The sequence below is a fragment of the Pseudorca crassidens genome, chromosome 16 (genome assembly GCF_039906515.1).
Source record: "Pseudorca crassidens isolate mPseCra1 chromosome 16, mPseCra1.hap1, whole genome shotgun sequence".
In the NCBI taxonomy this organism is placed as follows: Eukaryota; Metazoa; Chordata; class Mammalia; order Artiodactyla; family Delphinidae; genus Pseudorca; species Pseudorca crassidens.
The window spans coordinates 60,667,199-60,691,283 of NC_090311.1; the positions used below are offsets into that span (position 1 = coordinate 60,667,199).

The window sequence follows — 24,085 nt, forward strand, 5'->3', positions numbered from 1 at the left end:
GCTGGAGAACAGGGCAGGAGGGACATTTGGCCTCAAGCTCACTCACAAAGGACCTCTCACTTAGACTGCTGACACTACCTCACTGGCTTTATCAGCTGGAACTAATTACTTAAATTCCCTGTGCTTCAGTTTCCTCATCTGGTTAAAAAGGAACAATGACAGGGCCTACCTCATAGGGCTGTCATGGGATTAATTCACCTAATTTAGCTCTAAAGCTTAGAGCGGCACCTGCCACTATTTATTCACATGGTCACAGAAATACAGCAACAGGACTGAAACACACCAAGTGCTTCACGCGTGTTCCAACTTGCGGCTCATTCTAGATAGCTCAACCTACAGCGCACTGAGATTTAAGTTATAAAATAATTGCCTTAATTACCTTGTACGTGACATAATTATAATGCCTTGAATTTTCTTTAGTGTATAAACAAGTTATTCTATTAAATATAAACATTTAAAATAGACCTTAATCTCTGTCAGCCTGTTTTGGGCTTTTCTTTGTATTTTGGTGTAATTAAAGTGTGGAAGTCATCTGGCAGTGGTGTGACGGTAAATGTTTGACAACTGGCTCCCCAAAGGAAAAAAAATGGTATTTGCTGATTTCCATAGTTATAAATATTCCCACCAGGGCCTTTTTTTTTTTTTTTTTTTTGTGGTACGCGGGCCTCTCACTGTTGTGGCCTCTCCCGTTGCGGAGCACAGGCTCCGGACGCGCAGGCTCAGCGGCCATGGCTCACGGGCCCAGCCGCTCCGCGGCACGTGGGATCTTCCCGGACCGGGGCACGAACCCGTGTCCCCTGCATCGGCAGGCGGACTCTCAACCACTGCGCCACCAGGGAAGCCCCCAGGGCCCATTTTAAGCTGCCCACTTGATGGCATTGAACCTGGAGTTGGGAAGAGATGTATACAGTTGGCTCTCGTGAGCAGGTGTGAGCCAGCACAAGCCAGCTTCAGTACAGTACAGTAGCCAGGTCATCTACCATCGCACGTGGGCCACGGGAAAGAGCCGATGCTTTGAGGACAGTGAAGCCCAGATCTGAATTCTGATTATGGCCCTTTCCAGATGCTTGGCCTTGGAAAAGTCACTTAATATCTTTGAGCCTCAGTTTTCTCATGTGTAAAAGAGAGATTAGTATGCTTTCAAGTTAGAGCTTTGGAAGGATTAAATAACTCTAGGTGAAGTTCCCAACACTCAGAAAATGCTCATTTCCTTCCAAAGGACAGTGAGGGCTCTCCAAGGGCAGGGACTGTGTGCTATCCCCCTTGCCTGAGCTGCGTGACCTGGGGCAGGTTACTTAAATTCTTTGTGCTTGATTTATTCTACTATAAAATAAGGGAGTGGGGCCAGTGGTCCCTAGGACTCTTTCACTCTCTAATTTCCCTTCCTGCCATGCTGGCCTGTCTCTGGCCTGTGCAGGGTTGAGAAGGGAGCTGGGGGTGGTGCTAAAGCCAGGAACAAAAGCCTGACAAAGGTCTGCCCACAGAGCCACACTCCTTGCTGGGGTGGTGTCAGTTAATTGGCAGCGTGAGGAAGAAATTAAGCTCTAAGGGCTTCCCTGGTGGCGCAGTGGTTGAGAGTCCGCCTGCCGATGCAGGGGACACGGGTTCGTGACCCGGTCCGGGAAGATCCCACATGCCGCGGAGCGGCTGGGCCCGTGAGCCATGGCTGCTGAGCCTGCGCGTCCGGAGCCTGTGCCCCACAACGGGAGAGGCCACAACAGTGAGAGGCCCGCATACCGCAAAAAAAAAAAAAAAAAAGAAATTAAGCTCTAAAAAGTTTTAAACATGAACTTGTTGGCATGATAGATGGCTCCTCCTGTCTGGGAAATTAGATCCAATTAAGGCCACCTTTGTGGAGCAGGCCTGGCTAATTTGACCAAGGTGCTCAGAGGAAAACGCTTGCACCTTTGGAGCTGAAGGAGCCGTGTTAAGGCAGCAAGGAAATGTCCATGTCATTATTAAAGGCCCCGGGTGGAGATGGCGTCCCTGGCTGGGAAGGCTGGGTAGGTGCTGAAAGGTCAGTGTGCCCGCCACTGTATCTGGGGGCGGCACGCGGCTCTCCACGGCTTTATAGAATGGAGCGTTGAAAGTGTGGGCTCTGGAGTTGGAAGTTCAGGCTCTGCGAGTCCTCAGTCAAGTGACTTTAACCTCTCCTATGCTTCAGTTTCCTTGTATGGAAAATGGGGATGCTGTGGGGCTAGTACCTGCCTCAGAGTGGCGGTGATGCTGGTCAGAGCACTTAGAACAGTGCTGAGCACGCAGTTAATATTCGTTAACGATATTCCTCTGAGCTCCCTAGAAACGTTGGCTCGCTGAGGGTGGAGGCTCCTGAGAGCAGGGAGGGAGGCACCTGTTTTGTCAGAGGTGAAAAGGGAGGCTCAGGATAGCCCTGGGTGTGTTCAGTCTTTGTACACGTCAGGACCAGCCACCTGCTCCCCAAGCTTCCAGGAAAGGGGGATGAGAGAGAGATTGCAGGCAGACTTTGAGCAGGGAGGCATGAATAACAGGAAGACTCGATGCCCTGCTGGGCCACCGATCACCTGTGGCAGGGATGGCCAGTGTTCGTCAAAGATTCCTGCTCCCCTCCCAGGCCAGAATGATTGCTGGGGAGGGGCTGCCAGGCCAGGGACTATGATGTTCCCCAAGGCTTCCTTGCATCTAGGTGGGGCCATTGCTTGGTTCTGGCCAACAGGATGTGGGCACAAGTGATGTATGTTACCTCCAGGCCTGACCCATAAACATCTCCTTGCACAAGACCCCATATTCCCTTTTCCTTTCTGCAGTGACCTTGGAGCCACAACATGGAAGGGGCCTGGGTCCCAGAATCATCATGTGGAAGACTATACCCTGAACACAGCACTGGACTGCTGTGTAAGTTAGAATTTCTATTGTGCTAAGCCACTGAGGTTTCAGGGTTTGCCTGTTTGGCATCTACAAGTTCCCTTACCCAATACACAAGTGGGTACTTGGAAGTGGGGAGCCTTGCATGCCCACTAAGCTGACTTGGAACCCCGTGAGGGTGACACCATGTCTTACTCCATCCTGTTCCCCAGCATAGCACCTGGAGGGGAACAGGCCCCCACTGATAGCTGACTGAAGGTATGAATGAATATCGGGGGCCTCCCATTCCTTCCCAGCTTCTTTTAGAAGGCTGGGTTCTCTTATTGCTTTTTTTCTGCGCCTCTTCCCTCCCTGCCTCAAGGAGGAGAGAAAGCTAGAGGGAGGCATATGGAGAAATGAGAAAGAAAGGAGAGTTACACAGGCTGAGCAGGGAGCTGGGGATGGGGTCCCCAGGGTGAAAAGACCAAAGAAAATAATGATAATAACCTAACTTTGTTAGCACTTACTACGTGCCAGAGTCTACCCTGACTCTGAGTTCTCTATAATGACTCACTGAATTCACACAACAGCCCTGATCTGCGCATCCTCTGTAGGTGGGGAACTGAGGCACACACCATGTTAGGAAGAGGAGCCAGGATTCAAGAATGAGGTCTGCAGGTGAGGAGGGAGACACTTAGGCTTGCAGAAAGGTGTCCCTGAAGAGCAGTGGGTTAGCCAGATACGGGTAAAATGGAACACATTTTAAACACGACAGGGCTCTTCATCACTGAAAGACATTCTCTGGTGAATGGATGAATGTTGCTGTGTGGGGGGTAAGCTCAGTAATCTCACACAAATGCATATCTCAGGGATAAAACCAGGTGCTCAAAGCCGACTTGCTCAGAAACACGGGCCTCCTGTGAAAGGGAGGAGACGCTGGCCCAGAGGCCGGTCCCCAGGCTGAGGACGGAGCGTCAGCCTGAGGTGCAGAGGACGAGGGCCACAGGGGGCTCACCTGAGCGGGCGCTGATCCGAAACTGGAAGGAGCCCTCCAAGGAGTAGATGATGGACTCCTGCCCGTACTCCCGGGAGCGGTCCAGGTCCGTGGCGTTCAGGAACAGCACCGTGGCTCCTTCCGGGAGACAAAAGCAGTGGGGTGCTGCTCACCGGGGGCTCACAGCCCCGGGCTCCGGGGGCAGGATGGGAGCACAGGCCGCAGGGGAAGGAGCCCTCAGGAGGTAGGAAGCCGGCCGCTGGGGAGACCCAGGGATGACAGTGGGCTCAACCGCCTGTTCCCATGGCCCAGGTTCCTGGGCTGTGTGGGGACGAGGCTCCATGGGAGTGGGTGGAGCCTGGGATGGATCCAGTCCTCCGCCTCCGTCCCCAACTCAGTCCTGGCCCGGCCTCAGAGAGTGCGCCACTGCCCCACCCCATCCCTCCCTGCCTGGTCACCATATTAAACGTGCTCAGAGGGACCAGCTTTGACCTTGACTCAAAAAGAAATGAAGCTCCATATTAAATTACTCTACATTTACTGTATTCAGTTTTGGTCTTATTTTATCTTGATCACAAGGAGAACTTATCAGGGTTTTTATTTTCTCCTTCATTTCCATCTCTGTGAAATCCTGGGTCGGGGGCCAGCCTTGCCAGCTGCCTGGCCAGGCTCTGAGGGCAGCGTGTCTTGTAGCTGTGCCTGCCAGGGCACTCAGCCCCCGCCTGCCACCCAGCTGCCAGCTCTGGCAGGGTGGCGAGGAGGGGCAGTGTGTGGCCTTCTAGAGTCACCACAGCCAGGCTGGAATCTGGTAGCACCTCTGGCAACTGCCTTAACCTGTCTGAGCTTTAGCTTCTTCCTCTGTTAAACGGGTCTAACTATAAAGCCCAGCTTGCGGGGTTGTTGGCAAGGATCCCAAAGGATGAAACACGCGGGGCACAGGCCTGGCCCGCGGTGGCTCCCACTGAACCGCAGACCGTGGTTACCATTATGCTGATGAATCAATAGTCCCAGGGGCCGTGAGGGGCCAGGCAGGGGGCTGTGGACAGTCAGGTCATTCTGGGCCTCTCCAGGTAGCCGTGGGGCCTCTGAGTTGACTCTCAGTCCTGTCCTGAGCAGGACAGGTACCTTTGCCCTGACACACTCCTGTATCCCAGCATACTCAGCTTGGAAGAGGATTAAATGCCATGATGAAGGTCTCTCCTTATCAGAGGCTCTGGGGGTGATGGGGAGTGCAGGGGGCTGCTTCAGAGTGATATTCTCCAGGGGATGCCTGAGACTGGGATGGGTAAAGGTGGGCTGGGCACAGTCTGGCACCTGCCCAGCAAATCATCAGATACCAGGAAGGTACCTGAAGGTTCTCTTTAGAAGGTCCTGTGATGCCAGGGAAGGTTACCTCTGATTTCACTGCCCCTGATTCCTCCAGCTGCTGCAGCAATTCCTGATATGAGAGTTTCCCCCACAGAACGTCCACTCTGGGTGTAAGGGTGAAGCTTCCGGCCTGCCCTGAGGACACAGCAGGTCCCCTGGAACCTGAGTGTGGAGCTGGTGGCCCTGGGTCTGCAAGCTGGGCCCTGGCACTTGAGACAGCCCAGGGAGGAGCCTCCCATTCTCATCCTCACCTAGGAACACATGCCATCCTCCAAGGTGACCCCTTCGGCCACTATGGGCCCTGGGACCGGCCTCATAGCCCCGTAAACTCAGAACTCTCTGCATGCTCTTGTTTAACCAAGGTTGCTGAATTAATCATTGGTCATTATTCTCTTCCCTGCAGGAAAACTAGCTGCAGGGGAGCAGGGACCAAGTGCCTAGCCGAGCACCTGCACACAGTAGGTGCTCTGTAAAGAACTGTGGGCTGACAGACAACTGGACATCTCCAGAGGTTCCACCTGTCATTGGGAAACACAGGGAGGGCATGGGCCTCTGGCGATCGTGTGCAAGGTCAGGTTTTCATGCCGTCGGCACCATGCCTGCTGGCCTCCCGCCTTCGTGCCTCCCCAGCCCAGGCCGTACCTGCCATGATGTTCTCCACCACGGAGACAAAGTAGGCAGGCTTGCTGAAGGTGGGAGGGTTGTCGTTCTCATCCTGGAACAGAAGAGAGACACGTTGCAGGAGCCAGGGAGGCATTCGGGGCTGGTCGGCACCGCAGGCTGGCACGGAGGAGCTCTGGCCTCAATGTATAACCAGAGCCAGGTGGGGTGTCACAGGGTGGCCAGGTGGCCCCCTAGCTGGGCTACAGTTCAAGGTGGCAGGATAGACTTTGGGGAAACGTGGGGTCAGGAAGGGACAGTGATGGCCGGAGAGATGGAGAATGAAGACAGCAGCTGGGACTCCCAGCTCCCCCGGTTCTCCCTGCCGGTCTCTCGGCTGAACTCCGAGCTCCCTCCATTACTTGCACCCACACTCGGACCTTCCCATCCGGCTCCGCCAAGGTGACAGTGGAAGGTTCTAGGAACCCTCCTACCTTCTGCCTTCTAGAAACGAAGGGAGAAAGGAGTACCTCAATCCTGAAGTATGCAGTGGCAGGCAGGGGCAGGTGGCTCCCAGAGCCTGAATTCTAGACCCTGCTGCACACACACAAGAACAACAGCTCCTCCACCCGCCTGGGCAAACCCAGCCCACCACAACCAGCTGCGGTTCTAGAGCAATCCCTCCTCTGGCCCAGCCCTCACAAGTGGCCAGGGGATGCCGCTGGGTCTACGGGCCGAGCCAGCAGGGTGGGCCCGGGACATGGCCTCCGCCTGCACCTGCAGCTGCTCCACAGTCAGGAGACTTTCCTACCCTTTACGACTCTCGTCCTCACCAACTGTTTTTGCCGTCACTCCGCAAGAGTTCCTCCCTGCTCCCCTCTTGGAGGAAGCCTCGCTGGTCCACCTGACTCAGCACCTCCTCCCCTTTCCCCAAAAGCCCAGCACGGAGCTCAGAGGTCAGACTGGGTCGCAGGTCCCGGGGGAGCCTGTAGGCGTCAGTTCTCAGCCATGCAGGCTCCCAGGGCCTCCCTCCCCCAAGCACTGGGAGCCCCCTGAGAGGAAGGTTCCTGTAGCGAGTCACTCACTTCTGTCTGAGCACGTATGAAGAAGGAGGCGGCCTGACCGCAACCTTGTAAATCAACTATACTTCAGTAAAACGAATTTAAACAAAATTTAAAGAAGAAGGAGGTGGCCTGGTGTCTGGTTGCCCACCCCGTGGGACTTTAGAGAATCCCATCGTGCCGGGACTGTGGGTGGAGGAACGCTCTTCTTCTCTCATCTGGCCCCTGGCTCTGGACCAAACACTGGTCCCCGCTGACCTGTCCCTCTCTCCAGCCTCAGAGAACTGGCAGCGTGAGGCCCCAGCCCATGTCTGATGCCCCAGCAGCACGCCTGGGCATCCCTGGTGTGGGCACAAGTGCCTTAAATATATACACGTATGTACCTATTTAAGCCTTCTGCTCGGCTGCACGGAACGGCGCGGAGAATGTCAGTGACAGAGCATGAGGCAGAAACTTATTAGCGGTGATATTTCCCTGGACCCTGGCGCTGCATTCACTATTAGTTCTAATTCAGTGGCTCCCTCTACAGAAGCTTATTGTCCCCCAATGGGAAATCTACAAACCGAGTTTGACTTCTTTATTAAAAACCAACAAGCAGTGGATGAAAAGGAATCACCTGGCTCCGCTGGCCTTTTCAAGTGTGGTCCTTAGACACAAGCGACTACACCATCCCAAAGCGCTGCTCGAGAGGTGATGCTCACTCACAGACAAGGGGGCACTTTGTTGCCAGATCCACCCTGCTGCCACGGGCAAGGGCAGACCTGCAAGGGCAGCGCAGGGCTCCTGCTGACCCGCATGACAGCTCTGAGGAAATCAGAAAACGGCGCCCCTTCCGTGGGGCTGAGGTGGCTCCAGGCCAGGGCACCTGCTGGCTTTTGCTGAGAGGGGAGCGAGGTGGACTCCTGCCCCCACCTGCCTCTGCACGTGGAGCCCCCGCTCCCTGGTATCAGCGGGGGAGGCGGAGGCTGCTCATCACTCTTATTCCCAGCGGATAAAAGGTTAGTTCTGTCCCTGGGCCATCCACCTCCTGCTCTGGCTACATGTGACGGGTTGAGGCAAAAAGAGAAAGAGGCCCTCCCCAGGTTCCTTCCTTAAGTGACCACAGGTTGGGACATGGGCTGGGGTTCGGGGCAGTCCCTGGGTTTCAAGATACCACGAGGCCGGATCTTTGAAGGCCTTGCTACTCTAAGTGTGGTCCCCTGACCAGAAGTATCAGCGTCTCCTGGGAGCACGTTAGAAATGCAGAGCTTCAGCTCTTTCCCCAGACGCACCAAATAAGAATTTGCATTTTAAGAAGATGCCCAGGGAGTCCATGTGAACTTTGACGCACACTGGTCTCAGTCACATGAAGACTGGGATATCCAAGCCTCCAAGCCTTCGGCTGTGGTGGAAAGAACGTGAACCTAGGAGTCACACGGGTCAGGATTCAAATCCTAGCTTATTAGGATTGGAAGTAAATTCAAATGCCACTTACTAGCCAGAAAGTGAGGAAGGCACTGGTGACCTTGTACCACCTTATGTTCCCTCCCTGAGCCTCATCTGCTGAGTGGGATTGAGAGAGACTGTGTAACCTGAAAGCAGTTGGCACAGTATGGGGCTAGAGACGTTTTAACTTCCGTTTGGTCCATTCTGCCTGCCCATCTCTGGGTGGCGTGGAACACCTCAACTCATTTCCCCAAACCTCCTCTACTCTCATCCTCTTTCACTTCCATTTCCCTAAAGCCTAGAGAGGGTCCTTCTCTGCCCAGCTGAGTTGTCTGGAATTCCCCTTGCACCAGAGAGCCCGGCGCACGCGTGCTGCCGCTCGTACGCACATCTGTCCTATCAGCTGTGACGACGGCCCACCTTACCGGAGCCAGGTACCACCTGCAGGATCTCAGTTAATCTTCCCAATGTCATGAGGCAGTACCATGAGTGTCCCCATTCTGTAGATCAGGACACTGAGGCTCAGAGAGGACAAGAACCACAGGTCACATGGCTACAGGGTGGCAGAGCTGGGTTTCAAAGCCATACGCCTCCCAAGCTGTGCTCCTCCCTCTATTCAGTGTCCCTTTGTGGGGGGAGCAGGATTCACAGTCGCCTTCATATCCCCCCAGGACCTTCTACTGCACCGCGCACACAGGAGGAATTCACTGCTTGCTTGAGTAGAGCAAGATTCTGGTTGAAAGTGATGGGGGATGGGGGTGGGCGTCGGTCAGGGTTATAAGTGTGGCCAGGGTTAGGGGGGGTCTGGGGGGTGTGGTCAGGGTTGGGGCCATGCGGGGACGAATACCAGGACTCGTCCAGGATTAGCAGGGAGCGTACTCTGCTTCTCTGCTATCACTCTCGGCATTTCAAGGTGGGACGTTGCAGGTTAAAGGCAGGCATGCGTTTGGGCTTCTGTGGATCTCCTGGCCACTCCCTGGAGCCTGAAGTGCTAGATCTAGGGTCCCAGACTCTGACTTTCCATTACTGGACCTGGTTCTGCAGAGACTCTCCATCCTCTCCTACCCCGAAATGCTGCTCCCACAGGCCCAAGCTGCAGGGCTCCCCGCAGGAATCACCCTCGACTTTTCCATCACTGCCCTGTCCTATTCCGTAAGCAAGTGGGGTCCCCGTCCAGAGCTGGCCCTGGAGCCTTGGACTTGGGTTGCAAGGATGAGACTCATTAAAGCCAGAAGTAAGGCAGCACCAGAGGCTGTTACCAAAGCCAGCTGGGACAGGAAAGTCATCCATCAACCTGCTCTGGGCAAGATTTTGCTGAGTGTTTGTCAAATCGCAGAGTATCTCCTAAGCTGGCAATCTGATCGAATCCTTCTGGAGCCAGTAATGCACTAACTCTTCCGTCAACACGTGTTCACCCTCTCCGCAGGCAGCAGCCTTTATGAGATGGGGGCGGGTGTCTTGCGGGGCGGCAGGGCTACTGTCAGACCGTGATCTGCATCCCCGGGATTGCTGGGGGAGCTGCATGGGGTCAGTGAACCAGCGTGGAGCTGGATTCAGCGACATAATTTCAGACACGGAAAGCACTAAGGTGTGCTTGCTATTCATGTCAGACAAGCTGTGGTTTGGTTTCAGGCTCTTTTAGATCTTCACAGGAATGGAAAAAGGAAGTGAAGAAGAAAGAGGGGACCAGAGAGAGAGACAGAGAAGATGACCTTCCAGCAATTCCCTTGAACTTCACCGAATATGGCTATAAATGAAGGAATCAATGACATTTCCTCCCTGCTTGAGCCCCAGCTCCTGTTCCCACTCAGAGGGTGTCCTGAGGTCCCTGAATGAAGTTAGAGCAGGACCACTGGGCTCTTCTTGGGTCCCAGGGCCCTGTGCCTTCCATGGCTGAGCTGCGAGGCGGTTTGCTAGCGGACAGCCTTGGGGACAGTCTGCTGAGTAACTCTCTGAGCTGTGGGGACAGCGGGTTCTGACAGGGCCCCAATACTCTGGGAAGCACTCACCACCCCATATCCTGGAAGGGCAAGGCCAGTGCACCCCTGGGTACTTACAAACACCTCGATGGTGACAGGGACGGTGCTGTTCAGAGGCGGGTTGCCAGCATCCTTGGCCATGACCGTCAGATAAATCAGCCCGTTGGGTATCTGTTCATAATCCAGGGGGCGGTTCACGCTGATCACTGAAATGACAGGGTAGGGCCCCAGGCCCTCTGTGAGCAGACTTTACATGTCCATCCAGCCACGGCTCCCCTTTGGGCAGAGAGGGTGTGGCTGGCTCAGCTGAGCCAGCTCTGCCTTGTTTTCCCCTCCTGCCTGCCTCTGAACTCCCGGAGCCCCATGGTCCTGACTTAGGTTTACTGACTGCCTGATCTGTGCCAGGCACAGTGTGGAGTCCAGCAGGTGGTAACTATTTGGGTGGTAACGTAAGCCCCACTTTACAGATGAGGAAACCAGGCTCAGAGAGGTTCAGTGTCTTCCCCAAAGGCACACTGCACATGCCTGGACTCTCACCATGAATATCTTTCATGCTCGGCCATTGATTCTCAATTTGGGAGGGAAGATGTATTGGCTTGGGAGTGGGGGGCACGGGTAGTCTGCAAAGGCATTACCACAATATTAAATCACCACTTTCTATTTGGAAAACAGAAACAAAATTGTTGCTTTAGTAATAGAAAACCCAAGGAGGGTTCCTCTAGCTGAGAAGGTGGTGAGGTGTGAGGGTGGGCAGAGGCATGGGACTGTTACGTTTTTAAAAGGGGGGACACAGACTTTACAGAGACCATCGGGCTGTAGCACCCAGACCCAGGACTGCAGCTTCAACAAGAGCATTTCTCTGACACAGGTGTGGGGTGGGAGGAGGTGTGAGCACTGCACTCAGAGTCACCCAGTGCACATCTGCTCTGCCTTGGGGACACCTAGACCATCTCCAAGCATTAGGGAAGCTTCGCAGAGGAGAGGATGTCCAAATGAGCCCTAAAGCAAGCCAGAGGTTAAAGGGAAGCAGGGCAAAGGGACAGGGAGGAAGGGCTTTCCCAGCAGAAGGAAAAGACTCTTCAAAGACATGGAAGTGACCCCTGTAAGGGGTGAGAGGGTCAAGAAGTTCAAGGAGGTTGGATTCTGGTGGGGAGGCAGGTGCTGAAAAGCCACCAAGAGCCAGATCCCAGGGCCTCCCTGGACAGCTTTGCTGTGTGACTTTGGGCAAGTCACGCCCCGTCTCTGGGCCCCAGTTGCTTCAACAAAAAGACCAGGTGGTCTCTTGGGATCTTGAAGCTTGAGGTTGTTGCTGCTATGCCCTTCCTGGACTCACAGCGCGGCAGGCAGGGCAAGGTCCAGAGTACGGAACTGTGCCTGGCCAAGCAGGGAAAGGCCATAGCCCGGAAGATCTGGGAAGTGGCCACAGCATGCCCAAAGGATGGGGAAGCTTGGCTAAGAAGCCTCTACCCGGCTCCCCTCCCCCTCGTCCCCTGCCACAGATCTGGCCAGCAGCCCTTCTGAATAGGAACCCCACACACTGTGGTAACTTCAGATGCCTGACTGGCCACAGGCCTAAGACTCAAAGAAAGATCTGGCTGAACTGAGACACAGATCTTGAGCCTATGAAATGGTGACCCCATACCACGTGCTGCTCCAGACGACGGGAGCCGTGGGGCAGCTTCCCAAGTGGTCCAGGGTGTCCGGGAGACAGAAGGGCTCCCTCCTGAGACAGGTGTGATGTGCAACCCCGCCCCCACCTGCCAACCCCCCTCCCAGGCTGGGCCCTCAGCCCTGCCCCACGCGTACCGGCATAGCCCTCATACACGCGGATGTCGAAGTAGCTGCCGAAGGCGGAGGCGTTGACTATGCTGTAGGTGATCTGGTTGTTGGGAGGAGAGTCTTCATCTGTTGCCTGGAAGGAAGAGGGCGGACAGGGCCCTTGAGCTTTCAGTGACCCTGGGGCCAGAAGAGGGCAGGTGGGAGGGGAGGGCTGGCCCCTCTCTGAGCCCCCTTTTCTGGGTGATCCAGGCCCCCCTTGTCCCTCAGCTGGAGGCTACTCTCTGGCTCCCAGCAGACATACCTCATGTTGGGGTGTGGAGGTAACCTGGGGAATCTAGAGGGCAGGCTGAAGGCCTGGGGGAACAGAGGAAGGCCAAGCCTTACCCAGAGGATGAAAAGGGTCGCCACCATACCTGGCACGGCCATCTCCTACACCCTCAGTACCAGCTGGAACACCTCATGCACAGAGGCCTTCCCTGACCTCTGGACTGGGTTAGGGTCCTGTGCTGGGCACCCCATTCGTCCCCCCTCCCGATTGGAACTTCGTGTTTAATTTCTGTCTTCCTCGTTCTGCCTGCCTGTCAGCTCCATGGAAGCGGGAACTTTGCTTCCTGACTGAAGCTGATACCTGGAATCCAGCACAGTGTTTGGAACACAGTAGGTCATCTAATAAATGCACGTTGCATGAATGCAAGAAGGGAAGGTAGCACTTGGAATTGGGTCAGGGATCCTCCTTTCTCTTGACTGTCTCTGGGGTGGCTGCATTAGTTAGCTCTTTCCAGATGTCTTTGACCCTAGAGAGCCGCCAGGGGCCTCCCTCCACTCTGCATGTAAGAGGACACGGGCGGTGAGGGAGGGCAGGGTCCACCAGGGAGCCAGGGCTACGTTCGGAGGGCACGTGGTCCTGTCTTCTGTGTATCCCCCGTGCCCACCTCCTCCACCTCGCCTTCATCCCTGCCTCCTTCAGAAATAAGTTCTAAATGGAGGCTCTGGGTCCCGTCATTCTGGGTCGGCAGAGTGGGGAAGGGGCACGAGGACATTAAGAAGTTTCTGGTCAGAGGTCACCAACACGCGGTGGGGACTCATTGCAGGAGGATGCTTGGAGCGTAGAGTCCCAAGTTCTAGTCCTGGCTCTCTCCTCTACTAATTCATGGCGCCTGCTGCTCCCCTCCTGTTTCCCCTTCCATGAACTGGGTTGTACCCATGGTTTCTGGTGTCTTCCAGCTGCAGCAGTATCTGATTCTAAGCAGTCATTAAAGGGCTTGGATGGGGGGCCTTACACAGGGACCTGCTCAGAACTCACCAAGGGAGATGGGGGGGTGAATGGAGACACGCACTAGCCTCACTCAGTAACCAGGGACCTGAAGTACCACTCAGAGGTGGCCTGACACAGATCGTGAGCCCCGATCTGAGCAGAATTCTTTGTGGACGGGCACTTAGTACTTCTTGCAGTGGCTTCCTGAGCAGGCGGTCAAGGGGAAACCAGAGAGAGGAGGACAAGGTAAACAGACAGATCAAAGGGCAGCCCGGCATCTTACCCGGAGCCGCACCAGCTGTGTGACGGAAGGCTCATTCTCTCTCAGGGCACCCACATAGCTGTCCTTCTGGAAGGTGGGCACGTTGTCGTTGACGTCCAACACGTTGATCCTGACCCGGCCTGTGGTTTCCTCACCCCCCCCGTCCCGGGCGATGACTGTCAAGGTGAAGCGCTGGATGAGTTCATAGTCCAGCCTGGCAATCAGCATGATGAGTCCCGTGTCCTTGTCCAGAGAGAACCTATGCCAGGCAGGAAGGAGGAAGGGAAAGGACATCTTGGTTTCAAGCAGCTTGCAGAAAAGGGCCTGCATGTACCAGCCTGTCCTTGTCCAAGGTGCTAAACAGAGAGAAATTAATGACGTCTGAAATCTGCCTTCTATTTCATTTTCCCTAAATAAGAAGAAGAGCTAAGTTTAACACGAGGTGGGGCAGGATGTGGTGGGCAGGGATCAGTGCCACATGCGGGGTGGCGTGGTGGTCAGGTACTAAAAGGGCAGGAGTATGTTGATTTAATCAAAGAGGAGACAGGCAGAATGACCCTCTTCTTGCTATGAACAAGAGTTTCTGCCTACTGGAGACATTTAGATGTTGAAGAACTGTGATGGCCAGAAATTCTTAAAACTGATACCACAGACATACAAAGGATCACTAGTGACTATTAAGAAAAATTATATGCCAACAAACTGAACAATCTAGACAAAACGAATAAATTCCTGGAAACATACAACCTGCCAAGACTGAATCATGAAGAAATATAAAATCTGAACACACGGATTACTAGTAAGGGGATTGAACCGGTAATCAGAAATCTCCCCCCAGGAGGATCTTCAAGATGGCAGAAGAGTAAGACGCGGAGATCACCTTCCTCCCCACAGATACACCAGAAATACATCTACAACTCCTACAGAGCACCTACTGAACGCTGGCAGAAGACCTCAGACCTCCCAAAAGGCAAGAAACTCCCCACGTACCTGGGTAGGGCAAAAGAAAAAAGAATGAACAGAGACAAAAGGATAGGGACGGGACCTGCACCAGTGGGAGGGAGCTGTGAAGGAGGAAAGGTTTCCACACACTAGGAAGCCCCCCTTCGCAGGCGGTGACTGCGGGTAGCGGAGGGGGAAGCATCGGAGCCACGGAGGAGAGTGCAGCCACAGGGGTGCGGAGGGCAAAGCGGTGAGATTCCCGCACGGAGGATCAGTGCCGACCGTCCCGGGAAAAGGTCTGGAGCTGCCGAAGAGGCAAGAGACTTTTTCTTGCCTCTTTGTTTCCTGGTGCGCGAGGAGAGGGGATTAAGAGCGCTGTTTAAAGGCGCTCCAGAGACGGGCGCGAGCCGCGGCTAAAAGCGCGGACCCCAGAGACGGGCATGAGATGCTAAGGCAGCTGCTGCCGCCACCAAGAAGCCTGTGTGCGAGCACAGGTCACTATCCACACCCCCTTCTGGGGAGCCTGTGCAACCCGCCACTGCTAGGGTCCCGGGATCCAGGGACAACTTCCCCGGGAGAACACACAGCGCGCCTCACGCTGGTGCAACGTCAAGCTGGCCTCTGCCGCCGCAGGCTCGCCCCGCCCTCCGTGCCCCTCCCTCCCCACCCCCCCCCCCCCCCCCCCCGGCCTGAGTGAGCCAGAGCCCCCGTCAGCGGCTCCTTTAACCCCGTCCTGTCTGGGCGGGAACAGACGCCCTCAGGCGGCCTACACGCAGTGGCGGGTCCAAATCCAAAGCTGAACCCCAGGAGCTGTGCGAACAAAGAAAAGAAAGGGAAATCTCTCCCAGCAGCCTCAGGAGCAGCGGATTAAATCTCCACCATCAACTTTATGTACCCTGCATCTGTGGAATACCTGAAAAGACAACGAATCATCCCAAATTGAGGAGGTGGACTTTGGGAGCAACGATATATATATATATTTTTTTCCCCTTTTTCTCAGTTTGTGAGTGTGTATGTGTATGCTTCTGTGTGTGATTTTGTCTGTATAGCTTTGCTTTTACCATTTGTCCTAGGGTTCAGTCTGTCCGATTTTTTGTTTGTTTGTTTTAGTATAGTTTCTAGCACTTGTTATTTATCATTGGTGGATTTGTTTTCTGGTTTGGTTGCTCTCTTTTTTATTACTTAAAATTTTTTTAATAATTACTTTTTATTTTTAATAACTTCTTAATTTTATTTTATTTTATCTTCTTTCTTTCTTTCTTTTCTCCCTTTTATTCTGAGCCGTGTGGATGACAGGCTCTTGGTGCTCCAGCCAGGTGTCAGGGCTGCACCTCTAAGGTGGGAGAGCCAAGTTCAGGACATTGGTCCACAAGAGACCTCCCAGCTCCACGTAATATCAAACGGCGAAAACCCCCCACAGACCTCCATCTTAACGCCAAGACCCAGCTCCACTCAATGACCAGCAAACTCCAGTGTTGGACACCCCATGCCAAACAACTAGAAAGACAGGAACACAACCCCACCCATTAGCAAAGAGGATGCCTAAAACCATAATAAGGCCACAGACACCCGAAAACACACCACCAGACGTGGACCTGCTCACCAGAAAGACAACATCCAACCTCATCCACCAGAACACAGGCACTAGTCCCCTCCACCAGGAAGCCTACACCACCCACTGAACCAACCTTAGCCACTGGGGGCAGAAATCAAAAACAATGGGAACTACTAACTTGCAGTCTGTGAAAAGGAGACCCCTAACACAATAAGTTAAGCAAAATGAGAAGACAGAGAAACACACAGCAGATGAAGGAGCAAGGTAAAAACCCACCAGACCAAACTAATGAAGAAGAAATAGGCAGTCTACCTGAAAAATAATTCAGAATAATGATAGTAAAGATGATCCCAAATCTTGGAAATAGAATGGAGAAAATACAAGAAACGTTTAACAAGGACCTAGAAGAACTAAAGAGCAAACAAACAATGATGAACAACACAAAAAATGAAATTAAATATTCGCCAAAAGGGATCAATAGCAGAATAACTGAAGCAGAAGAACAGATAAGTGACCTGGAAGATAAAATAGTGGAAATAACTACTGCAGAGCAGAATAAAGAAAAAACAATGAAAAGAATTGAGGACAGTCTCAGAGAACTCTGGGACACCATTAAACGCATTAATATTTGAATTATAGCTGTCCCAGAAGAAGAAAAGAAAAAAAGGGACTGAGAAAATATTGGAAGAGATTATAGTGGAAAACTTCCCTAATATGGGAAAGGAAATAGTTAATCAACTCCAGGAAGCACAGAGAGTTCCATACAGGATAAATCCAAGGAGAAATGCACCAAGACACATATTAATCAAATTATCAAAAATTAAATACAGAGAAAAAGTATTAAAAGCAGCAAGGGAAAAACAACAAATAACATACAAGGGAATCCCCATAACGTTAACAGCTGATCTTTCAGCAGAAACTCTGCAAGCCAGAAGAGAGTGGCAGGACATATTTAAAGTGATGAAGGGGAAAAACCTACAACCAAGATTACTCTACCCAGCAAGGATCTCATTCACATTTGACGGAGCAAAAGCTAAGAGAATTCAGCACCACCAAACCAGTTTTACAACAAATGCTAAAGGAACTTCTCTAGGCAGGAAACACAAGAGAAGGAAAAGACCTACAATAACAAACGCAAAACAATTAAGAAAATGATAATAGGAACATACATATCAATAATTACCTTAAACGTAAATGGATTAAATGCTCCAACCAAAAGACATAGACTGGCTGAATGGATACAAAAACAAGACCCGTATATATGCTGGCTACAAGAGACCCACTTCAGACCTAGGGACACATACAGACTGAAAGTGAGGGGATGGAAAAAGATATTCCATGCAAATGGAAATCAAAAGAAAGCTGGAGTAGTAATTCTCATATCAGACAAAATAGACTTTAAAACAAAGACTATTACAAGAGGCAAAAAAGGACACTACATAATGATCAAGGGATCAATCAAACAAGAAGATATAACAACTGTAAATATTTATGCACCCAACATAGGAGCACCTCAATACATAAGGCAAATACTAAGAGCCACAAAAGGGGAAATCGACAGTAACACAGTCATAGTAGGGGACTTTAACACCCCACTTTCACCAATGGACAGATCATCCAAAATGAAAATAAATAAGGAAACACAAGCTTTAAATGATACATTAAACAAGATGGACTTAATTGATATTTATAGGACATTCCATTCAAAAACAACAGAATACACTTTCTTCTCAAGTGCTCATGGAACATTCTCCAGGATAGATCATATCTTGGGTCACAAATCGAGCCTTGGTAAATTTAAGAAAACAAATCATATCAAGTATCTTTTCTGACAACAACGCTGTGAGACTAGATATCAATTACAGGAAAAATTCTGTAAAAAATACAAACACAGGGACGCTAAACAATACACTACTTAATAACCAAGAGGTTACTGAAGAAATCAAAGAGGAAATCAAAAAAAACAGAGAAACAAATGACAATGAAAACACAACGACCCAAAACCTACAAGATGAAGCAAAAGCACTTCTAAGAGGGAAGTTTATAGCAATACAATCCTACCTTAAGAAACAAGAAAAATCTCAAATAAAAAACCTAACCTTACACCTAAAGCAATTAGAGAAAGAAGAACAACAAAACTGCAAAGTTAGCAAAAGGAAAGAAATCATAAATATCAGATCAGAAATAAATGAAAAAGAAATGAAGGAAATGATAGCAAAGATCAATAAAACTAAAAGCTGGTTCTTTGAGAAGATAAACAAAATTGATAAACCACTTAGCCAGACTCATTAAGAAAAAAAGGGAGAAGACTCAAATCAATAGAATTAGAAATGAAAAAGGAGAAGTAACAACTGACACTGCAGAAATACAAAGGATCATGAGAGATTACTACAAGGAACTCTATGCCAATAAAATGGACAACCTGGAAGAAATGGACAAATTCTGAGAAAAGCACAACCTGCCAAAACTGAATCAGGAAGAAACAGAAAATATGAACAGACCAATCACAAGCACTGAAATTGAAACTGTGATTTAAAATCTTCCAACAAACAAAAGCCCAGGACCAGAGGGCTTCACAGGAGAATTCCATCAAACATTTAGAGAAGAGCTAACACCTACCCTTCTCAAACTCTTCCAAAATATAGCAGAGGGAGGAACACCCCCAAACTCATTGTATGAGGCCACCATCACCCTGATACCAAAACCAGACAAAGATGCCACAAAGAAAGAACACTGTAGGCCAATATCACCGATGAACAATGATGCAAAAATCCTCAACAAAATACTAGCAAACAGAATCCAACAGCACATTAAAGGATCATACACCATGATCAAGTGGGGTTTATCCCAGGAATGCAAGGATTCTTCAATATACACAAATCAATCAATGTGATACACCATATTAACAAACTGAAGAAGAAAAACCATATGATCATCTCTATAGATGCAGAGAAAGCTTTTGACAAAATTCAACACCCATTTATGATAAAAACCCTCCAGAAAGTAGGCATAGAGAGAACTTACATCAACATAATAAAGGCCATATATGACAAACCCACAGCCAACATCATTCTCAATGGTGAAAAACTGAAACCATTTCCACTAAAATCAGGAACAAGACAAGGTTGTCCACTCTCACCACTATTATTCAACAAAGTTTTGGAAGTTTTAGCCACAGCAATCAGAGAAGAAAAGGAAATAAAAGGAATCCAAATTGGAAAAGAAGAAGTAAAGCTGTCACTGTTTGCAGATGACATTATACTATACATAGAGAATCCTAAAGATGCTACCAGAAAACTACTAGAACTAATCAATGAATTTGGTAAAGTAGCAGGATACAAAATTAATGCACAGAAATCTCTTGCATTCCTATACACTAATGATGAAAAATATGAAAGTGAAATTAAGTAACCACTCCCATTTACCATTGCAACAAAAAGAATAAAATACCTAAGAATAAACCTACCTAAGGAGACAAAAGACTTGTATGCAGAAAACTATAAGACACTGATGAAAGAAATTAAAGATGATACAAGTAGATGGTGAGATATACCATGTTCTTGGACTGGAACAATCAACATTGTGAAAATGACTATACTACCCAAAGCAATCTACAGATACAATGCAATACCTACCAAATTACCAATGGCATTTTTCACAGAACTAGAACTAAAAATTTCACAATTTGTATGGAAATACAAAAGACCCGAATAGCCAAAGCAATCTTGACAAAGAGAAATGGAGCTGGAGGAATCAGGCTCCCAGACTTCAGACTATACTACAAAGCTAAAGTAATCAAGACAGTATGGTACTGGCACAAAACCAGAAAGATAGATCAATGGAAAAGGTTAGAAAGCCCAGAGATAAACCCACGCACATATGGTCACCTTATCTTTGATAAAGGAGGCAAGAATATACAGTGGAGAAAAGACAGCCTCTTCAAAAAGTGGTGCTGGGAAAACTGGACAGCTACATGTAAAAGAATGAAATTAGAACACTCCCTAACACCATACACAAAAGTAAACTCAAAATGGATTAAAGACCTAAATGTAAGGCCAGACACTATAAAACTCTTAGAGGAAAACATAGGAAGAACACTCCATGACATAAATCACAGCAAGATCCTTTTTGACACACCTCCTAGAGAAATGGAAATAAAAACAAAAATAAACAAATGGGACCTAATGAAACTTAAAAGCTTTTGCACAGCAAAGGAAACCATAAACAAGACAAAAAGACGGCCCTCAGAATGGGAGAAAATATTTGCAAATGAAGCAACTGACAAAAGATTAATCTCCAAAATTTACATGCAGCTCAATATCAAAAAAAAAACAAACAAACAACCCAATCCACAAATGGGCAGAAGACCTAAATAGACATTTCTCCAAAGAAGATATACAGATTGCCAACAAACACATGAAAGGATGCTCAACATCATTAATCATTAGAGAAGTGCAAATCAAAACTACAATGAGATATCATCTCACACCAGTCAGAATGGCCATCATCAAAAAATCTACAAGCAATAAATGCTGGAGAGGGTGTGGAGAAAAGGGAACCCTCTTGCAGTGTTAGTGGGAATGTAAATTGATAGAGCCACTATGGAGAACAGTATGAAGGTTCCCTAAAAAACTAAAAATAGAAATATCATATGACCCAGCAATCCCACTACTGGGCATATACCCTGAGAAACCATAATTCAAAAAGAATCATGTACCACAATATTCACTGCAGCTCTGTTTACAATAGCCAGGACATGTAAGCAACCTAGTGTCAATTGACAGATGAATGGATAAAGAAGATGTGGCACATATATACAATGGAATATTACTCAGCCATAAAAAGAAACGAAATTGAGTTATTTGTAGTGAGGTGGATGGACCTAGAGTCTGTCATACAGAGTGAAGTAAGTCAGAAAGAGAAAAACAAATACCATATTCTAACACATATATATGGAACCTAAAAATCAAAAAATAAATAGTCATGAAGAACCTAGGTGCAAGACAGGAATAAAGACACAGACCTACTAGAGAATGGACCTGAGGATATGGGGAGGGGGAAGGGTAAGTTGGGACAAAGTGAGAGAGTGGCATGGACATATATACACTACCAAATGTAAAATAGATAGCTAGTGGGAAGCAGCTGCATAGCACAGGGATATCAGCTTGGTGCTTTGTGACCACCGAGAGGGGTGGGATAGGGAGGGTGGGAGCGAGGGAGACGCAAGGGGGAAGAGATATGGGGATATATGTATATGTCTAACTGATTCACTTTGTTATAAAGCAGAAACTAACACACCATTGTAAAGCAATCATACTCCAATAAATATGTTTAAAAAAAAATCTCCCCCAAACAAAAGTCCAAGACCAGGTGGCTTCACTGGTGAATTCTATCAAAAATTTAAAGAACAATCAATTCCAATCCTTCTCAAACTCTTCCCAAAAACTGAAGAGTAAGGAGTACTTCCAAACTCATTTTATGATTCCAGCATTACCCTGATACCAAAACCAGACAAGGACAACACAAGAAAAGAAAATTATAGGCCAATATCCCTGATGGACAAAGATGTAAAAACTTCACAAAATATTAGCAAACCAAACTCAACAGAACATTAAGAGGATCATATATCATGATCAAGTGGGATTTATTCCAGGGATGCAAAGATGGTTCAACATCTGCAAATCAGTGTGACCCACTACATTAACACAGTGAAAGATAATATCATATGATCATTTCAATAAATACAGAATAAGCATGTGACAAATTTCAATATCCATTTATGATAACAATTCTCAACAAACTGGGTATAGAGGGAAAGTACCTCAGGATAATAAAAGCCATATGTGACAAGCCCAAAGCTAGCATTATACTCAATGCTGAAAATTTGAAAGCTTTATCTCTAAGATCAGAACAAGACAATGATGCCCACTCTCACCACTTTTATTCAACGTAGTACTGGAAGTCCTAGCTAGAACAATTAAGCAAGAAAAAAAAGCCATTCAAATCTGAAAAGAAGTAAAATTGTTACTACTTGCAGATGACATGATATTATATAAAGAAACCCCAAGACTCCACCAAAAAAACTGTTAGAATAAAAGGAATTTGGTAAAGTTGCAGTATACAAAATCAATATACAAAAATCTGTTTCATTTCTACACACTAAGAATGAACTATCAGAAAGAAAAATTAAGAAAAAAATCCCATTTACAGTTGCATCAAAAAACAATAAAATACTACCCAGGAATAAATTTAACCAAGGAGGTGAAAGACCTGCACACTGAAGAATACGACATTGATAAAAGAAATTGAAAAAGACCAATAAATGGAAAGATATTCCATGTTCATGGATTGGAAGAATTAATATTGCTAAAATTTCCATACTACCTAAAGCAATCTGCAGATTCAGTGCAGTCTCTATCAAAATTCCAACGGCATTTTTCACAGAAATAGAACAAACAATCCTAAACTTTGTGTGGAACCATAACAGACCCCCAGTAGCCAAACTAATCTTGAGAAAGAAGAATAAAGCATCATGCTCCCTGATTTCAAACTATATCACAAAGTTATAGGAATCAAAACAGTATGGTAGTGGCATAAAAGCAAACACATAGATCAGAGGAATTCTGGCCTGAAGTGCTGGGTGGAGGCCTCTGTCTGTGGTACCCTATGAGCAAGTGAAACTAGATGAAGCACAAAGGAAAGGAAAAAAAATGTTCTTGTTGGGAGACAAGATGGCAGAGTAGAAGGACGTGACCTGACCTCTTCTTATGAAAAGACCAAAATCACAACTAACTACTGAATACCCATCAACAAAAAAAATGCTGGAACCTACCAAAAAAGATATCCTACATCCAGAAACAAAGAAGAAACCATAACGAGATGATATGAGGGGTGCAATCATGAAAAAATCAAATCCCATACCCACTGGGTGGGCAGCCCATAAACTGTAAAATAATTATATCACAGAAATTCTCCCACAGGAGTGAAAGTTCTGAGCCCCACATCAGGGTTCCCAGCCTGAGGGTCTAGCAATGGGAGGGGGAGCCCCCAGAGAATCTGGCTTTGAAGACCAGCAGGGTTTGATCACAGAAATTCCAAAGGACTGGGGGAAACAGAAACTCCACTTGTGGAGTGCGCACACAAGGTCTTGTGCACACCAGGACCCAGGAAAAAAGCAGTGACCTCATAAGAGCCTGGACCACACCTACCTGCTGGTATTGGCACGTCTACTGCAAATGTGGGGGCAGTTGTGGCTTACTGCATGGACAAAGACATGGGAAGCCACAGTTCTGGTGAGTATTTATTGGCATAAGCCCTCCTGGAGGTGGCCATTTTCTCACAAAGACCTGGCCCCAACCAACAGCCTGTAGGCTCCAGTGCTGGGATGTCTCAGACCAAAAAACAAACAAGGAGGGAAAACAGCCTTACCCATCAACAGACGGGCTCCTGAAAGTCTTCCTGACCACAAAACTGCCTGCTAAACACAACCGCTGACAAAGCTCTGCCCATCAGAGGGACAAGATCCAGCTCCACCTGCCAGTGGGCAGGAACCAGTAGCTCCCACCAGGAAACCTGCACAAGCCTCTCAGAATGCCTCATCCACCAGGGTGCAGAAAGCAGAAGCAAGAAGAACTACAGCACCGCAGCCTGCGGGACGGAAACCGTAATCATAGCAAGTTAGACAAAATAAGACAGCAGAAGAATATGTTTCCAGAAGGAAAAACACAAAACCCCAGAAGAACAACTAAGTGAAGAGGAGATAGGCAATCTACTCAAAAAAGAATTCAGAGAAATGATAGTAAAGATGTTCCAAGATCTCAGAAAAAGAATGGCGGCACAGATCAAAAAGACACAAGAAATATTTAACAAAGACCTAGAAGAACTACAGAACAAACAAACAGAGATGAATACAATAAATGAAATGAAAAATACACTAGAAGGAATCAATAGCAGAGTAACGGAGGCAGAAAACTGATAAGTGACCTGGAAGACAGAATGGTGGAAATCACTGCCACAGAACAGAATAAAGAAAAAAGAATGAAAAG

At 48.8% G+C, this 24,085-nt stretch overlaps 1 protein-coding gene across 1 annotated transcript in view; it reads right to left on the reverse strand.

The window, feature by feature from the left end:
* The window catches only part of CDH23 (cadherin related 23), a 393,201-nt gene that overhangs the window by 113,902 nt on the left and 255,214 nt on the right, over window positions 1-24,085 (reverse strand). The window contains exons 14-18 of the mRNA XM_067710644.1: window positions 13,565-13,802; window positions 12,054-12,159; window positions 10,326-10,453; window positions 5,825-5,897; window positions 3,836-3,952 (exon numbers count right to left, since the gene is read on the reverse strand). Of these exons, the coding sequence (XP_067566745.1) occupies window positions 3,836-3,952; window positions 5,825-5,897; window positions 10,326-10,453; window positions 12,054-12,159; window positions 13,565-13,802 (662 nt within the window). The remainder of the gene's footprint in view (window positions 1-3,835; window positions 3,953-5,824; window positions 5,898-10,325; window positions 10,454-12,053; window positions 12,160-13,564; window positions 13,803-24,085) is intronic.